Source organism: Rattus norvegicus, chromosome 1 (assembly GCF_021556685.1).
Source record: "Rattus norvegicus strain SHRSP/BbbUtx chromosome 1, alternate assembly SHRSP_T2T, whole genome shotgun sequence".
Lineage (NCBI taxonomy): Eukaryota > Metazoa > Chordata > Mammalia > Rodentia > Muridae > Rattus > Rattus norvegicus.
Genome location: NC_141534.1, coordinates 159,001,620 through 159,019,550, shown reverse-complemented (window position 1 = coordinate 159,019,550; position 17,931 = coordinate 159,001,620). Strand labels below are relative to the sequence as shown.

The 17,931-nt window shown below is 41.3% G+C and overlaps 1 protein-coding gene across 23 annotated transcripts in view; it reads right to left on the bottom strand.

The window, feature by feature from the left end:
- The window catches only part of Dlg2 (discs large MAGUK scaffold protein 2), a 2,073,609-nt gene that overhangs the window by 18,854 nt on the left and 2,036,824 nt on the right, over positions 1 to 17,931 (bottom strand). For 14 of the 23 annotated variants that reach the window (XM_087586779.1, XM_087586781.1, NM_001444076.1 and 11 more), the window contains 3 exon segments: positions 10,563 to 10,608; positions 1,138 to 1,188; positions 245 to 346 (listed from right to left, as the gene is read on the bottom strand). In XM_087586779.1, the coding sequence (XP_087442905.1) occupies positions 245 to 346; positions 1,138 to 1,188; positions 10,563 to 10,608 (199 nt within the window). 23 annotated transcript variants of the gene reach the window in all.

Here is a 17,931-nt window from a genome sequence, read left to right as displayed (position 1 = left end):
GGAGAGGTTTCAGGAGGTCTTGTTATCTTTTGGGGATGAAGGTCAGCTCTTATCAACAGAAAACAATACCTGTGACAGCCCAGGTGAAAAGTGCTAGGTGGATACATGAAATCTGGTGCTCAGACACTGGGTAACTGGTGACTTATGAATCACACCAGAGATACTTCTTAAAGGGACAGGATTGTATGTGATTATCCACCAAGGATTCCAGCTTTAGCTCACAGGAAACAAAGGTGATACTTACGAGGCACACAGGAGCCAAATTTATCAGGAAATTCAGATATCAAGTCATCATTGATTCGATCCTTCATGGGGCCCAGGATAATCACTGGTCGGGTGTAGTTTACTATAGACGGAGAAAGGAAGATGCAGTTGAGGGGGGAGATTTAAAACCCTGCAATGAGGGTGCAGGCCTGTACTTCTGCAGAAGTGAATCTTCATGGCAAACTGCCAACAACTGAGACGTGCTAAGGCCTTAACCCGGGGTAAATTACCCATAAAGCCCTGCATGCAGAAATGCATGTTTAGCCCTCAGGATGGTGACTCTCCTGCTTTCTGGAATTTACTAACAAAGGATAAAGCAGCTGCAGCAGCTGCCAGTGGAAAGGAGCAGGAGTTTTGCTTCTTTTGGATTTTAACTATCCCGAGTCAAAACACGTAGATTTAGGGAGTTTTCAACCATTGTTTAAAGTCATTGTTACTAATAGACACTTCACTGTCTGCACTCCATTGGGGGCTTCCTGATTCCTTTGTGTTTTAGAAGGTATTTTAAGTCTATTCGGTGGAACTTCCTATCTGATGCTTCAGTTTTCTCTGCAACCTCTCTATAAATCATCATCAGCCTCTGTATAAACGTCTCCAGAGAGATAGACTCAGACTCCCGGAGCAGTGTGCAGGTTGCTTGCCTCTGAGGTCTGCTAGGAAAACTGGGTTGGCAGCAGCTGCCCTGAGCTGCTCCCTGTCAGCCCTCCAGCTCAGGCCCTTAAGTGACTCGGACATATGCCTTCTTGAGACCACTGCAGGACTCCTCTGCCCTCCTGGGAGCTGTTGCTGGGCCTGGGCCTGAGTATTAAGCAGAGTTTGGTGTCCCTGTCATAACCTGGAAATCAGGAACACGGTCATGCCAGGGAAACTTACTTTCCTGCCTCGTGACAGGTTCATAGGAAAGAATGAGATCTTCTTGTCCTCCTGAGAAGAAAAGAAAGGAAAATTACAGTTGACAAACAACCAGCCACACTGAGTTATCGTTCTTGCTCTGAAACCCAGGAAATGCACAGTTGAGGATTAATTCTCCTTGTGCTCTCTCCTTGAACCATTCAAAACTCCCCCCCACCCCCCATCTTCATAAAAGTCTAGTGTCTAGTTATCGCACAGTCATAGCTCTGTGTGATACTGGGCTGCTTGCTCTCGGCAGTGGGGCAATGATCTGAGAGAGTGCTTTTTATCTGACATTAGAAACGAGAGCCGTGCCTCCACACCAAGCATTCCAAATAAAGCCACTCAGGAAAGGGTCTGTCCAATAATTTCAAGCTACCTCACAAGAATTTCTGATTTCTTTTAATTAATCTCCTGTTTTGTTTTCCTAAGGATGTGGTCCAAAAGCAAGTGTCTATTTCATTTAAGACATAGAAACTTTGTCAGAATATTATTACAGGATGCTAGAGGTTTAGTCTAACACTGAGTTACCAGCAACCTGTCCTTGGTCAGTTAAATCGGATTCAGCAGTAGGCCCTGCTTCCAGTCCTGGCCTCTGCTCTGACTTGAGAGGTCTGTCCAAGGCTATTACGATTGCTGCTACCTCATGTCTCGAAGCTTCCGGATGGGAACCAAGGGCAGCAATGCTTTTCCAGCATTTGTTGCAAGTCCTCTGCTTCAGGGTTGGCCTTGAGTCAACTTTGGCACTAGTTTTAAATCAAATATATACGCCAGATCAACTAGTTGGTCAGGGGTTGTTTAACTCAACTGCAAATCCCAAATGTTCCGCTCCTATATTTGTCTTAGGTTTAGTGTTGGCTAATCTTTGGTGTGAGGGTAGGTTGGGGATGTTGAAAACAGTTCAGTATCTGTTGGAGGTGGTTTCGGATGGGAGGTTGTCTTTTCCAAGGCCAAAAGACAGTAAATCTCACTGCTTTATACTATACTGCAGAGTCTATAGGTTGACCATCCCAGATACATTTAGTCTGCCAATCTGAGTTTCTCTTCTATAGCTCCAGCACCGGGGGGAAGTGAGCTGTTTTCACAGAAGGTGGTAACTTCGGATGGTTTTGATGCCTGCAGCTGATTTAATCAGTTCTTATGATATGGTAGTGGTTGTAGAATAGAGGTCTTCTATGGAGTCTTGGTAGCGGTAGAAAATGGCTGCCAACTTACGTCATGTTTTATATCTCCCTTGAAGAGGACTTGCTATTGGGATTGACACTGCTAGGCCACCCTACATCCTGAAGGGACGGTAAGACTCAATGTCTGTCCTAAGTGGCACATGTCCACACCTGCCCTGGAAGTGCTTAGGTAGCATCCTTCTGTCTGAGAAAAGGAGCCAGTGTGGGACGATTCAGAATTTTGTGTATTCCAGGAAAGAATGATTGCCTGCAAATAAATTAAACAACACAAAATCTGAGTTCAGACGGGGAAAAAAAGTGGCTGACGTTAAAGCCCAAGTCTTCTGATCTGGGGATGCATCGCCATTCACAAGATGGTGGAGAAAAAGTCGGAGGGAGGGTAGCATGCTTCCTTAATGGGGGCAATGGACTCCAACTTTATAGGGAAGGTTTGGAAACTATCAGGAGAATTCTGACAGTGAGATAAAGGTTCAGGTGGGAGGTGGTCATCATCAGAGTCTGTCCTCTACACTGGTTTTTCTATGAGCACAAAGGCAAAGCCTCATCCATCACTGTGACTCCAGCACCTAAAAGATGACAGAGAACTCATGTCGTGATTTCCGTTGTGAAAAACAAGATGAGTAACGGGTGCTGAGAAAGGCTCGGCTCTGCATGTCTATGAATACGATCACTTCCCTTTGGGAAATACAGTTTCCTCTAAATAACCATAGCACGTCATGCTTCTATTTGAATCTCTTTCCAGCCGTGTTGCAGATCACCCCGATGGGATCTTCCGAATACAAATTTTAAATAACATCTGATGTCAGTCCGTATCGTATGTGATTCAGGAAACCAGGACAAGCGCAGCTTTTCTTTCAGGCGAGAATTGTTTGTCCGCTCTTTTGTGGTCGGTATGTTTCCTATGGAAGGAACTGGCTTTCATTCAGAGCTGTAGTACTGGCAGGTAATACTGCAATTCTCTGTGCATCCCAACTGCTATGGCCCTGTGCAAGCAGGTACTATGTGTGCATGGGAAGCTCTTGGAGAAGCTGTGAGGTTGAGGTTCTAGAAGAGTTGTGAATTCAGCACCTTATGCCGGTTTCTAAGCTCCAGTAACAAAAGAAGTAGAAAAGAACCAGAATGCAAAGGGCAAATCCTAAGGCAACGAAGAGAGAAAAATGCACTTCTCCATGTCATTCTCAGGGGCATTGCTTTACTATTACTGACTTTTTGTTTCCACAAAATTTCTTGGATAGTTGGTACTCTGGTGACCCATTTTTCAGGTGGAGAAGCTGAGGTTCAAGCCTTCCATGAGGCCCATTTGCTCAGCTATTAAGTGGTGGCCAAGATTTAAATCCACATTTGTTTTTCTCTGTTGAGTGTATCATAGTGTCTCAGGAGGGTGGGACATGTAGACTTATCCACGGGACACACTAGAGCTTGCAGGGCACAAAGGGCATGGGGCCACGGAAAAGGCAGAGTCACAGAGAGACCTGAAGAGGTCTGAAGAAGTTCACCTGTAAACACCAGCGCTTCTGCTTTCTCTTCCCCTCTGTTGGGACAACATCTCCATAGCCATCCTTAGTTAGGTTCTCTCTCTCTTTCTCCTCACAAGAGTTTGGCACTTAGAATAACAGCTGGCAAAAGGTACAAACTATTCTCGGTCTTGTTTTGGCAACTTTGTGGTTGGCAGTGGGCAAGCAGCACAGTCTGTGGGTTTGCAGCTCTCAGACACTTGGCAGAGTTGTTTCCCAACAGAACCCTGCACAGCACTGGGTATGTGTATCAGGAGCCTGCCGCAGCGAGGCATGGCTAGAGCAAGACCTTGGCCCTCTTTCCTGAGAGAAAAAAGAAGCTTCTGTTCTTCTGGGGTTTTGGAAATAAGAAATCGAGGAGGGGGTGGGGCTGGCGCTGTCAATGCTGGGTATAACGTTCTAAACGTACTACTTAGTGCTCACACCTGATGGCTGTTAAGACTCAGTCTGCTTCCCAGGGTCTGAGAATGTTAGCACCAGGACATGTCAGGGTAGCAAGTATGGAGCCCATAGTGGTGTTCCTCCATTCTGTGCCCTCAGTGGGAATCATACAGCAGTCACTGCCTGAAGTGTGGCCACAAAAATATTTTATGCTTATTTCTTATTTTTTTCTTTTTTATATTAGTCTGGGTGTTTGGCCTGCATGCATGTCTATGCATTCTTGCATGCCTGGTGTCTGTGGAGGCTAGAAAAGTTCCTCTTGGAATTAGAATTATAGAGTATTGTGTGTCTCCATGTGTGTACTGGGAATCAACTCAGATCATCTGGAGGAATAGCCAGTATTCTTAACTGAGGAGTCATCTCTCTTGCTCTCTATAAAAGTCTTCAAGCAGCTACTTTCAATTGGCTACCATTGACACCTTGATTTGCATCTAGTTGTTAGCTTGGTGTCTCCACAGGATAGCCAGAAGATTAAATTACTCAACTAAGAGGAAGCCCTTAAACTCAGGCTTAGTATACAGTTAACATTGGAAGCAGGTCTCGCCTTACTAGTCTGATGAGTAGCACAGAATGGTTGCAAAGTATTGGCTTAAAGAAGTTGCGTGCGAGTCAGGATCACAAACTTCAGGGCTATCACTTACTGGTGAGGCACACTAGTTGCCTTCTGTGCAAAGTAGGCTGCCAAGGTAAGACCTCCCTAGTAATAGTGTCATTGCGGTAGGCAAAAGAGATAATCAAGAGGAAAGAACTAAAACCAGCCATGGGCAATGCTTGTGAAAAGTGGAGTGGCATAGAAAGTATGGGGGTCAGGACTACCAACCTTTGCAGAAAAGACTTGGGTCTTCTTATCTCTGAGACTACACTCAGGCCATTTCCTCAAGATCCTCATTGGGAATAACCTAACTTAACTGATGAATACCGATGAGCAAGAAGGATGATTGTCAACACCCATACATCCATTTTGTGTAAAGAGCTTGATGGAGTTTTGAGAAGGTGGGTCATTAGCCGTGCAAGTTTGCCTGGTGCTGATAATAGCCGTTTGGTGTTCACTGCCTCCAGATACAAGGACAATCGAAAGGTATACACAGAGAGCCATGATCCTTAACTTTACTACTTTGTTGGTAGACAGAAATATGGAACCATCCAATACTTAAGGTTTTGAAGTGGCATTTGTATAATTAGGCAATATGCATGTTAATGAGTTAACAGTTTAGCTGCTACTCAATATAGTTGTACTTGGGAAAGTAATGCTTGACTTGGTGCAGCAGATGTCCGAATTATACTTTACAAGTGGAGGCCGTAGATATGCATGTGCCGGGCTGTGCGTCTGCAGAACACAGCGTGAATGGGGCTTTGTGCACTGTGCAGTAGCCTTGGACGATTTCATAAAGCCATTCTGTCTCCAGATTGAACAGTTTTCATATTGGCAAAGAGTCTTTCTGCAATTGTTTACTGCCATTCATGAGACATAAAAGTCTCGGCTATAGCAAAAGCCAGAAATTCAGTAGAAAAATACAGTCTATTTCGATATCAAAGTTGCCTCTTCCTGGAACACATGTCTTGGCCATGCCTCTGCCTTTTCGTCCTGGCACTGCCCCTCGAAGGAAGTTCCTCTCTCCCTTTTGACAAGTGCTCTTCTTTTCCAAGTGAAGCACATAAGTCACTTCCGGTCTGGAAGTAGTGTTGCTGCACTGCTCGTCTTGGAGTGGCATTCCTGTTTATTTATTGTACTCTCTCTCCCAGTACGTGTGCATTGAGATCCAGGCTTGATCAGTGTTCATATTGGTTTTTATGGTGCCGAGAAAGGCAACCTTGCATGCAGAAGCTGTCAAATGATGTGCTGACTGTTCCTTCTAACTTTGGAGGGAATCTTGCATGCTCGAGCCTCTGTAATTTGACATGCTGAATGGAATGATTCTACTTGATGTGGTACCAGATGTCTGAGTTATGTTTTAGAAGTGAAGGCTCGTAGGCAGACATCTTCCTTACTAACATAATGATTCCAACTCCACTCCTTCAATAAATATTTGTGTGTAGCTATAATTTGGGAGAATAAAGAATAATTGTCATCATGGCTCGTCACCCCAACAGCTTGAAGCTAGGGCTTAAATTTTAAATTCTATTGGCTTAGTGGCTCTGGAAAAAAAATTCTAAAACTGTAATTTCCCAAAGAGAAGGTTGTTACTATAGGGACTCCCCATAAAGAGGACTGAAGGACAAGGCATGCTCTTCTCCCTTTCTATGGCTGTGTGCTAAACGGGGACAAAGTTTTTGAAAACTAAAAACCAAGGAAATTAGTGTTAGTGGTCTTCATGAAACCACACCAGTGAGCCATATTTCTCCCTGTGAAAAATCAGGAGTGGCTCATGGAGTCAGAGAGAAGCTTTGGCTCTTCCCTTTTTGCTAGTTTCTGAATTGAAAAAAATCAATGAGAAATGGGAAAGGCAATTTTTCTTCATCCTAACATTGGGTTAAGCATTGGAGTAGGAAGATTGCAATCATGTTGAGCACAAGAACTCTGAATCCTTCCACCAGCGAGGAATAACGTTTTCATCAATATGACAATTATGCAACTTTAATATTCTGCCTGGGCATCTTGTCTCAAGTTTGTCATTTCAGCCTTTGGTCCATGTCACCTTCCTTATCTGATCCCTATCATTACCTGACATCTGTCTCTAGTGTATATGTTTTCTACTGGCCACCGGGCTCCTTCAAAACCCTTTTCCATCTCCAGATCATACGTATAAACCAGCACTCCGCCTCCAAAGGCATGGTTTTATAATACATCATACTATAGCGGGGTGGACACAGATGTCCCAAACAATTCTACTTTTCAATTAGTATTCAAGCAGAAGACAATACCAATTTCTGCATTGGCATTTATATCTTTGGCTCATGTATCAGGTCTGCAGTTTTTCTGATACTCTTTCCAACTGTTTTTTGGGTAACCCATTTTGCTAAGAAGTGCAAGTTAATATTAAAAACATAAGGACCCCACTGCTAATAGGTACTTGTATTAGTCACCAAAGACCAGTAAGTAGGCAGCAGGAAACCGTGAGGGCTGGTTAGAAGGATGTGCTTGTTCGTTGGTGAATATTTCCATACACTAAGCAAATGGCTTGAGGTGACCAGAGAACATTTTAAAGTAGTACCTACCTTTTCGGTTATGTTTAGTGACCTAAAAAGTTTTAAAAATTCTTTCAGCATTAGATGAAGCACTTTCATCAACTCCCCAACCATTCCTTAGATTTGTTATGTGTCTTGAAATATTAATGAAGGAGAAAGTGATACAAGAGACCCAATTTAAAGGATCACTGTGAGCTAGAAATATTTCTGTTTCAGGAGCAGAAGGGAAGAGGCCAAAGAAGAACAGAATCATGACTTTCTCTCCTCCAAGGAGGTTACATTGATTTCAGCTGATCAGATGTCAAGATCATCCACCATGGGGGTCTCAGTCAGTTGAGGTTGGAATTGGTATTAGAAAATCTGCGCCTGCGTGCACACATCATATTAGGGTTCACAGGTGGTGCCTGTGTCGTCTGTATCTTTCCACATCAAATGCTGATTTTGTTTCAAGCCATTTGCTTTGGTGAAGGATGACAAAAAAACAAAACAACAACAACAACAAAAAAAAAGGCAGCGAAATGACTACCACAGGCGATAGGGGCAACCGCAAAGAAAAGAACCACAAGCCCAAGCAGTAACTTACGGCAGCTACTTTCGCTATCGCTGGCATTAGAAGAGACGTGTTCTGCAAGGACAGCACAGCAAATTAAAGAAGGATCAAGCGTCAGAGAGCAGCCAGAACGGAAAGGACACACCCATGCAAAGCTATTGGAAATGTAAGCAAAGGCAAGTGAAAGGCCGTGGAAGAGATCGCACCAGCAGAATCCAGATAAGAGAAAGATGAAAACTTTATTGCCAGTTTACTCGATACCACTGTTTCTCAGCAAGTAGAAGAAAGTACCTCTTAGTATCAAACAGTAGCAACCCAAGTGACACTCTTTCAATAAATACTATGACACATCCATCCATAGAGTGGTATTGGGAAGGACAGTGTGTGTCCACTGCTGTGTAGGCGATTTCCTGGGTCTCTGTTTTAGCCCTTAATTATCTTGAAGGGAGACTGCATTTACCAGGTGATCCCTGGAGTCCCTTTGGTTTTATTTTCTGTTTAGATACTTTGCAAGTAAATCCTCAGGTCTAAAAGGGATTCTTGAAGCGCTTTCCTGCTCCAGTGAGTAAAAAATATGGAAGGAAACAATAAGTCCTTGAGAAATCTTTCCTGACTTAGTTTTTATTCTACAATCCTTGCTGGAATAGCTATTAAATTCTGGGAGAATGGAGCAGACAGAAGATAAATGGGCCTGATACCCAGTGCAGGATCTGGCATGAGTTATGTTCAGTTCCTCCCGAAGGACTTGGTTAACATAACAGAGGTATGTATATTGTTGTTCAGCTGATGAGTTGGTCATGTGTAACTGATGAACTTCATATGTCCACAGCACCAAAAGGATATATATGCAACCACTTGACTTTGACTATTTGGGAATATTTAAGAAAGAGAAAAGGAAGGCACATTTTTCTCTAACAGCAAAAGAGTGCTTTAAAATGCTTTGATGGATACATTTTTGCTGCTGAGGGGATTGACTCTATAGCACACACCACTCCTCTCTGTGTGACGTTATGGACAGAGCTGTGAAGTTAACTTGGGCACATATTTAACAAGTCCAAGGACTCATGAGAAAGGGGATGCTATGAGCCTGTGAAAGGCTGCTCCCTGTCCCCGAGCGCACAGTGAGATACTCACTGGTAATGGAGGGCACCTTCCTCGGACATTCTTATCTTACCTACTGTGAAATTGTGATGCAGGGCATACCTGATTTTTTTTTCTTTTAAATCTGTTCCGTTTTTTAAAAAGTAAGCAAGCATCTGGACATTCTGGATTCAACAGGGCATCGCGTATTTTTTTTATTAGCATTATGCTAAAACAATCCTTTTCCCTTCCACATTGAGAGCGTGTAAGTTCCCATTGGCGGTGCTTGATGTCGTCCAGATGATGCTAACATCGGTGTTTAAATTTCACACCACATTCTCTATACTATTTCAGAGATAAAGTTTTCATCTTTAAGGAGAGCAGCACTCGACCAGATTTTGATTGCTACAGCTACACGTTTAAAACAGGCCAGTGAGAGTCAAAATGTGAACCCTGAGAGGCAGGCATCATTGACAATGCACAGGCTTATGTAAACAGCCCTTCAACGTGAAATCCAACGCGTTGGCAGCTTGCTTTACAAAATGAAATGGACAACTAAGAATGTCTCCTGTATTACATTAAGACAAGCAAAGCAAAATTGAATATGTGATTCATTTGCAAAAGATACACCATTCTGTTCCTATTCCACTGGTGGTTCTAGAGTGGGGTTAGGATTAAGAAAAACCATAATCACAGCATAGGATTGATTATGAGACATAGATACCTGTTCTTAATTGCTAAGTGCAACGAGACATAGACCAAAGACATGAATAAGTAGAAAATGTAAAGGTCTAATATATCTTATTTTTCATTTCGTACTACAAGACAAAGCCCTGACAGCATAATGTAGCTGGTAACTCACTGATAGGAAAAGGCATTAATGTTTATCTAAAACTATCATACAAACGGTTCAAGCAGGACCACTGCAAGTCAGAGAAAGAGAAATCAGTCAAGTTAATAACAAAGAATTAAGGCTTGGATAGGTTAATATTTACTTTTTTTTTGAGAATGCATGTTGCTTTTTACTAGAAAACAGCTCCTTTATTAGTAGCAAAGTATAGCTCAACTATAGAGTCGGGCAAGGTCATTATATCTTTCCACTGCTGAAAGGCAGAAGAAAGAACATAAGGTATATTTCTACTTTGCCATTCTGGAACACTTAGCTCGCCCTTTCTTTGCAACATGGTCTCTTGCTCTGTGAGACCAAGTTGGTGGCTGAGCAAGAGATGCCATGATGGACATCCAGACCATGCCGGCCATTGTCACGCCATCAGAAAGGGGAGGCGCTAAATGCAGCAGGAGTTAGACTGCCTGACACACTTTGCTTTTAAATGCTGACATGCAGAACAAAATGACTGAAAATTATTTTGTAGGAGCATTCACAGCTAGGTAACAAATGAAACTTGTATCGTGTGCATGCTAGGAATGGAAGGCCCTCAAGAAAAGGAACAAAAGCCAAACTCAAAAGGAAAGGAAAGGAAAAGTTAACAGTGACCATTCCTGGAAACTTACTCAGAGTCTTTGTTCCATAACCGTCGTCACCTAATCCGGGGATGTCCTGCATGGAAGTCCCCAGAGAGAGCAATGAGAGAGGAAGAACAGCCACGGAAGAGGAAGGCAGAAGTCAGTGGAATTGAAATGGATACTACCATGACGGACCGTGTTGCCCAAGCAGTCTGGATCCTACCCTCTTATCTTCAGAAATAATGTTCACCCCAAACTCCCTGAGCTGAGAAATAAAAGGAAAATTTTGACTTGTGAATTGAAGCTAGAGATTGTGGGAAGAGAAATTAGAAAAAAAAATCAGTGAATGGAATTTTGTTCACTGTCAAAGAATGTCCTCACTCCAAATTTCACAACGAATTCTGCATCCACCAATACAAGCTCCCTTCTCAGCATGCCTTGAATGGCTTCCCAGAGGGTGAGAGGGTGCGAATTCAGCGAGCTGGAATCCGAGACAAAATACATACGTGGTGAATGTAATCCAATATGTCAAGGCAGAAAAGAATTTGTCTCAAACCTTAGGGTGTTGTATGATCAAATCAAGCCTGTTTCTGGTCACAAAGAAATGCTGGTTAGAATTGAACCCAGCTTTTTCAAGGTCCTTTTCAGTTCTTTGTGCAAAACACAGCCCTAGGAAGGGAAGGATCCAGACTGCAATCAAACACTGGTCACAGTAGTAAAACCTGCCTGCCTGCCTGCCATGTTGTTTGTCTAGGTGTGTGGTGTGGGAGAGCCTGTTATGAGTGATGCCCTGGAAGATTTTTTTTTTCTTGTGTTGCATGTGGCATTATCTTCGAGAATCTACTTACGTTCAGGATCACTGGTTTCCTGCTCACTCTGCTCCTTGTTCTTGTAGAATGGGAATTTTCGTGAAAAGATGAAGCTCTTTTTACGCTTGTCATTGAATGACTGTGAAGGAGAAAAGGCATGGGGCAAAAACAGGGGACGTCTAATTGTTGTCACACTCATGCTGACAAAACAACTAGTTTGTAAAAGCACAGAGAGCTGTAGTGAGGCAAGTGGACACACTGCAAAGGTGCTGGAGGACTCGAAAGGCAGACTTGATTTTCAAGGAGTGCCAAGCCTTGATAATGACACCTGGGGGACATGGGTTTACAGTCACAACGGTCTTTGTGGATGAGTGGTGACAGCGGTGTCTTAGGGTGGGGGATTCAGACTCTTTATCCTAGTTTAGCAGCTGGACAAGTAACTGAGTCTCTCTGAACGTCTGAACCTTCATCTGCAAGTCAGCGCCCTTCTTAGGCGTCAAGAGCACATGAGGCAGTGTCAACGCAAAACACTATACACTTCCCGTTTTATCGTCAGACACAAAATGACTATAGGAAAAATAGTTTTTCTTCTCATTGTCTAGGTGATTTAGTATTAAATTTGAATTATTTCAGCTTGAATTAAAAGTACAAAAGGAAGCATATAGATTTATGGTACATGGTAATTATAGTGTAGTATTTTAATTTGAAAGATAATTTAGCCCCACGTTCTTATTACAGACTGGATTGAGAGGCACAGAGAGGTTGAGTCCAATGCTAGTATCAAAGTTTGTTGGTGACAGCCAGCAGGCAATCAACAGGAAGCTGCTGACATGGTATTTACTTGGTAATCACCCAAGCATGGGAGAAATGACAGTCACCATCTACATTTTGGTAAGGGGCAAAATATAAGCATGAATACTGAATATCATTAGAGTACAAGCTGTCTATTAGTTAAGAGGTCTGAATTAAAATAATATATATACATATATACTACAGTTATTAAAATGTGTTCACTCAATTGATTAGCACATGCCTGTTCAGTAGATTTTAAGAAAATATTTAATTTATTACATGGTGACTGTTGGTACACAAATGCTTTGTGGGGCTATTGTGAAGTGTCTTATTAACTTCATCTTCTATAATGTTTCAAAAATGTCCCACCAGTCTGATTAACATCCACACTCTACTGATTTGAATCTTTGAATCTTTTAGCTTCTGAAAAACACTAGAAAAAATCTCCACAGAACAATTTTTTGTTGTTGTTGTTGTTGTTGCAGCATAGGTTTTAAGTGGATTGCCAACAACAATGTGAAAAGGGCTATTTTAACCCAGGGTTAGCACTGGCCACTGGTGGGAAAAAAGATGGAGCCAGAGAGGTGACAGCTTGGAGGAAATTAGTACTTGTTGTTTGAGAGATGAGCATTTTGACCCAATGGTGGGGTGTAGTCATGTGCCCATATTATTAGTTAGAAGCTCAACCAAGCCCCCTCCCCTAATATATATCTTGTGGTCCTCTGATCTTCTTCATTCAGAAAACACTGGCATACTGAAATGTCTTTCACCGGAGTCAGAGGAGCTTAATTTTATGCCAGATCAGGAAAAGGTTTATCTTTTATTTTAAAGCACTGCTTTCTTGGAACTTAAGTCTGCAGACAGCACCTGTATTTAATGACGTTTTCATCTAACTTGTAATTGAGACCTGTCAACCACAGACAAGGCTGGGAAGTGCCCCATGTTTCCTTAAAGGAACATTGTGGACTCTTGCATCACTCCAGTGTCATGCTACTTTTACATGTCAAGCATATTTAAATTCCAGTAACTGAAAGTAAAAGAAAAATATCATGTAAGAATTAATGGCATGTGATGCTGTGTGTTAGACACACATTCTCTTCAACATTACAGGGGGCGTTCCATGCAAAACAGTTGGGAATTCTCATGCCAATACAAAATGGGGCCAAGAGGAGAGAAGCCTGGGTGTAAGCACATAGACACACACAGACGGAGAATGCGGGGGTTTCTGGGACCCCAAGAGGTGCTGCATGCAAACCACATCATTTTTAATGGTTTCATGGGTCAAAGGAAAATGAAAAAGGTGTCGCCTTGATTAATTCTTTCATGTTTTAAAGCAAGGAATGTAACGTGTTAACATTTCCCAAGTATGAAAATGTTGTGTTTCATGAGTTCTCTGACCAGACATAATAATAATACTGAACACCACACTTTTTTAAAAGGACAGAAAATACCTGATACTCCAGAATTAAAATTATATAACAGTATTATGAGCAAATGCACTTTGATTCCTTTCTGCGTGACATGGAAGGTACTGGACCCCTTCATGGTCATGCTTTCTTACATGTATGGACACAAAATCAAATCACAATTCCAGCTCACAAAGATTTCAATGCACTTAGGAACTTAACTGTTTTGACTTATGATAGATTATATATGGCTTATGAGGCTATTCTTTATTTTTTCTAGACATATATATAGCACCAGTGCCTTGTCTCCACTGTAATTATTCCTTTTAATAGAGAAGAGGAGCTAATCTGCTCCACAAGTGCTGGGTGAACATAGTAAATTAGCACTTCTGCTATTTATACAGCATATGGCTGTAAAGTAAAGGCAGGTTTCCAGCTCCAGTAACAATTGTACTTGATCAGTGCTGTCTTGTCTACATTATGGCATCTTCAATCCCCATGTATCATTTTCAAGGAGAAAATATGATTAGAAATTTGGAAAATACCAATCAAGTATGGCATGGGGTAAGTTGGCATCAGAAAGAATTCTAAGCAAACATTTGAATCTATTGAGCACTGAATTACCAGGCTTAGTTCGAAGGCATCACACGTGTAGAGCTATTGGCAACCTTGATAAATCCTGCCTCATCACCATCCCTGTATGTGCTTGAATGGTGAGCTGTTAGGTCAGGAATTCAATTGGCTGCAAATGTCATTGTTCTTGTGAGTACCAATTTCTGCAAGCCTTGCCTTCAAGTTTATATTTAAAATCACGAGCAATTGACTATTGCAAATCATACAACATATTCTGTTATTCCTGGGCAGTAGTGCCTGGTCACTGTTTAGGCCACCACATGTTACTAGACTCAATACTATCTCTTTTGGTTATTTTGGTATTTCTGTTTTCTTTTCTTCCTCCACCCCCTGTATTTCATGCAGTTGAGGGTTCAAACCCACTCTCATTTTTATGATGTTGTAAAAAACAAGTAATTTCCACGAGACACGTTAGACATAGCAATTTAAAACAATTTGCTTATAAGTGGCTAGTTAATAGGGAAGTAACTGAATGGCTGTATAAAGCTTAGGTAATGAGGTATGGAGAGTAGGAAGTGACATTTGATGGGTATGGATTTATTTTAGGGTAAAGTTGAGATTGTGGTGATAGTTACATAATTCTATGAATACATCAGGGAGCACAAAATTGTGTACTTTAAGGTCATCTAACTAATGTAAATTATATCCAAATAAGGCCATTTATAAAAGGAATCCTACCCCCAACCTGAAAGGAAACAATCATAGCTGGTTTCTCCTGATAGGTAATATGTTTCTCCACTTGGTGTAAATATGCTATGTCTTTAATTGGATGCTTTCCAACCCTTGTACTCCATCACGGATGTGCACATAGACATCTACAGATGTTTTTGTTTATCTGATTATGTTGTGTGTCGGTTAAGTGAATACCTTTCATGTTGTGACAGACATTGCAATACTCATGTCAGGAGTCAGCACCTCTTTGGTTGTCACTCAGAAGTCTCCTGGTTGGTAGGTCCATTGGCATGAAACTCCCTGGCTTCACACCACCATAGAATGCTTTGATAAGTTTTAGCATAATATAAAATACATTATTCATAAGGAAGAAAGCGAAAACTCAAAACCTCTCTTCTCTCACTTAAATCCCATGTTCTTAGAGATGGACTTATGCTTTGTATTCAGGAAACCTGAGAAGGAGGGACTCATTGTTTTCCTCTTATCTGCCAGTTACTCAGCTTCTGTAGCTCCATAATGTCACCTTTGTGGGTAATGGTGTGCTCTGTTGGAGTTTAAACTTGTACAGGGTTCAAGTGTGCTTTTTCTGTGGCTCCTCTTTTTTTATGTTATAATTTTTATAATTTTATAATTTTTATAAGTCCCTATTTTCTCTTAGTTGGAAAAGCTCATTGGGCAGCACTTTGTATTCTGTAGCTTATTTTCATGCAGAAAAAATATAAAACAAAATATATTAAAGAATAAGTAATAATGTGACCAAGAAGACTTAAGTCAAAAACCAAAGTTCGGATCTCAGATCAAGAATCCGGAGCACAGAAAAGTACCCATTCGGAAGTCCTATGGCTCCTGATGGAAGAACAAAACGTCACTGTGAAGGGGTCCTGGGAAGTTCAGCACAAAACTAAACTGCGATGAACATGGATATGTACAAACCCACAGGTTCCATGATCAGTTGACAGACACAATTTGATTTTTTCATGGTAATTTGATTTCTTTATAAAGATACAATCATTAATATTTGAAGTTTGTGAAACTCTGAAAGACAAATAGCCTGGCTTCTTCAACATAAATATTGCATTAAGCAACCCAAGCAAACAAATATTTAAAGGGAAATTTGCAAATTAGAAAGACAAGTCACATCAATGATTTATCATGTAGACTTCATTTGTGTTCTGGTTCAAACAAATTATAATACAAAACAACAACAACAACAACAACATTTGTAGTGCACTATGAATCTAGAAGAAAAGGAGGAGGAAGAGGTGAGGGAGGAGGAAGGAGGAGGGAGGAGGGACTATGGACAGGTTGCTCAATGGTAAAGGCACTTGCCATGAGATAATAAAACTCTGTCAACCTGAGCTTTACCCCTAGATCCCATGTAAAGGTGGAAAGAGAGACTCTGCAAAGTTTTGTGCCAATCAGTGGTCGTTAATTTTTATGTGGCCATGCTGTATTGAATTAGGGAACAGTTTGAGACCCTGGATTACCTCACAGCATATGAGTGCAACAGAGTAATCCGTGCATTCTAAAGGCAGAACTGTCAAGGGTACAGACATTGTCTTGGGAGGCATATTGTGATATGGATATAACAACAGTAAACCATTGAACACTGAACAAATGGATAAATTCAGGCATGCTGGGAACAAGGGTTGCTGTGGTCAAGGGTAGGATGGTTGAAAGGAAAAGATCTTTAAAAGTCTTAATTCATTCTCCAAAGAACCCGTGGATGTGAAAATAACCTTGTAGTCAAAAGTGTAGCTAGCACCCACCCTGCAAAATAGGATAAATGTTGTTGGAATGGAAACAACACTGGAACAAACTACATTAATTATGATATGTGCTTAATTGTGCTGTGTGCAAAGGATATCAAAGCCAAACCCATATAATATGGACAATGGTCAAAAGGAATTTGAGAGAAAATTTGTAATGCCATGGAGGTTATAGGGACTTAATTAAAGGCAGGGGAAATGAAAGGCTTTTCTTTAGAGGAGAATCTGCAGAGAATGATAAAATAGAAATCAATATTCTGAAACTGCCATCATAAGAGAAAATTCATTCAAGAGCCCTATCAGTGTTTGCAAGACTGTGAGAAAACAGGGCAGTCATCTCTTCACATATTATTTAATTATGAGAGTAGCAAGAAATAGCTGTATAGTGGAGCAAAATCAACTGTCAGGCAGATGTGTTTCCCGAAGGCAAGTATTGAAAAGTATACAAAGCCATGCAGTATTTCTTTCCTAAAGGGGACAACTCACACTGGAGGTGAAGAACCAGTCATTTCCTAACTAAAATATATCCTCTTAAGATATGTCAGTGTGATGACAGCGTAAAAAGGGGAGCAACTGTGCCAGAATGGGGCAAGTGAAACAAAGTGTGGCCCTGGATCAGAAAGGAAACAAATGGATAATTTCTACAACGATCTCTCAATGTAGTTCAGGGGACTATATAGATGGGTATAAAATTTTTGAGTATAAGGGATTTATAATTCTCTTTTTGATCTTTTAATGTTCAAAAATTTTCATAAGGCCGCTTTTAAAAAGATGAATAGTATTTAACATAGCACAAATAAAATAAACGTTACTAGTGACTGCATGGGGGGGCAATTCTTCTTATACCTTTTCTTTGCTTTTTTCCTTTTGTTAGACTCAAAGTAGTAGGACAGGAAGTAAAGCAGACAAGGAAAGAAGAGGAAAACATGTTCCTTATGAGTTCTGGGACCAAGTGGGGCACCAAACAGGCTTCATTATTCATGAATATGTGGCAGCTGATGTTCTGTGCCCTGAAAGGACAAAGTTCTCAGCACTCATTGCTTAAGAAAGAATAAAAAAAAAATCACAAGATCCATATTCTAAAAATGGCTGTGAAAATGTCATCTTAAATGAGTTCTCTGCTACTCTTCTCTGCTTACATTATTTCTGGGTCTGGCTTGGTCATGCTAAGTAACAATGTGTTGCATAGGGCAATAGTTCAGAGAGCAAGCCTCGAGTAGTATAGCAAAGGGCTGCCTGAATCGTATACTGGACTTTATGGGTACTCTGGTACACACTACATAAAAAGGATGTCTTCATTCTGGGGTCCAAGTCATCTGCATCAGGGATATCCTAT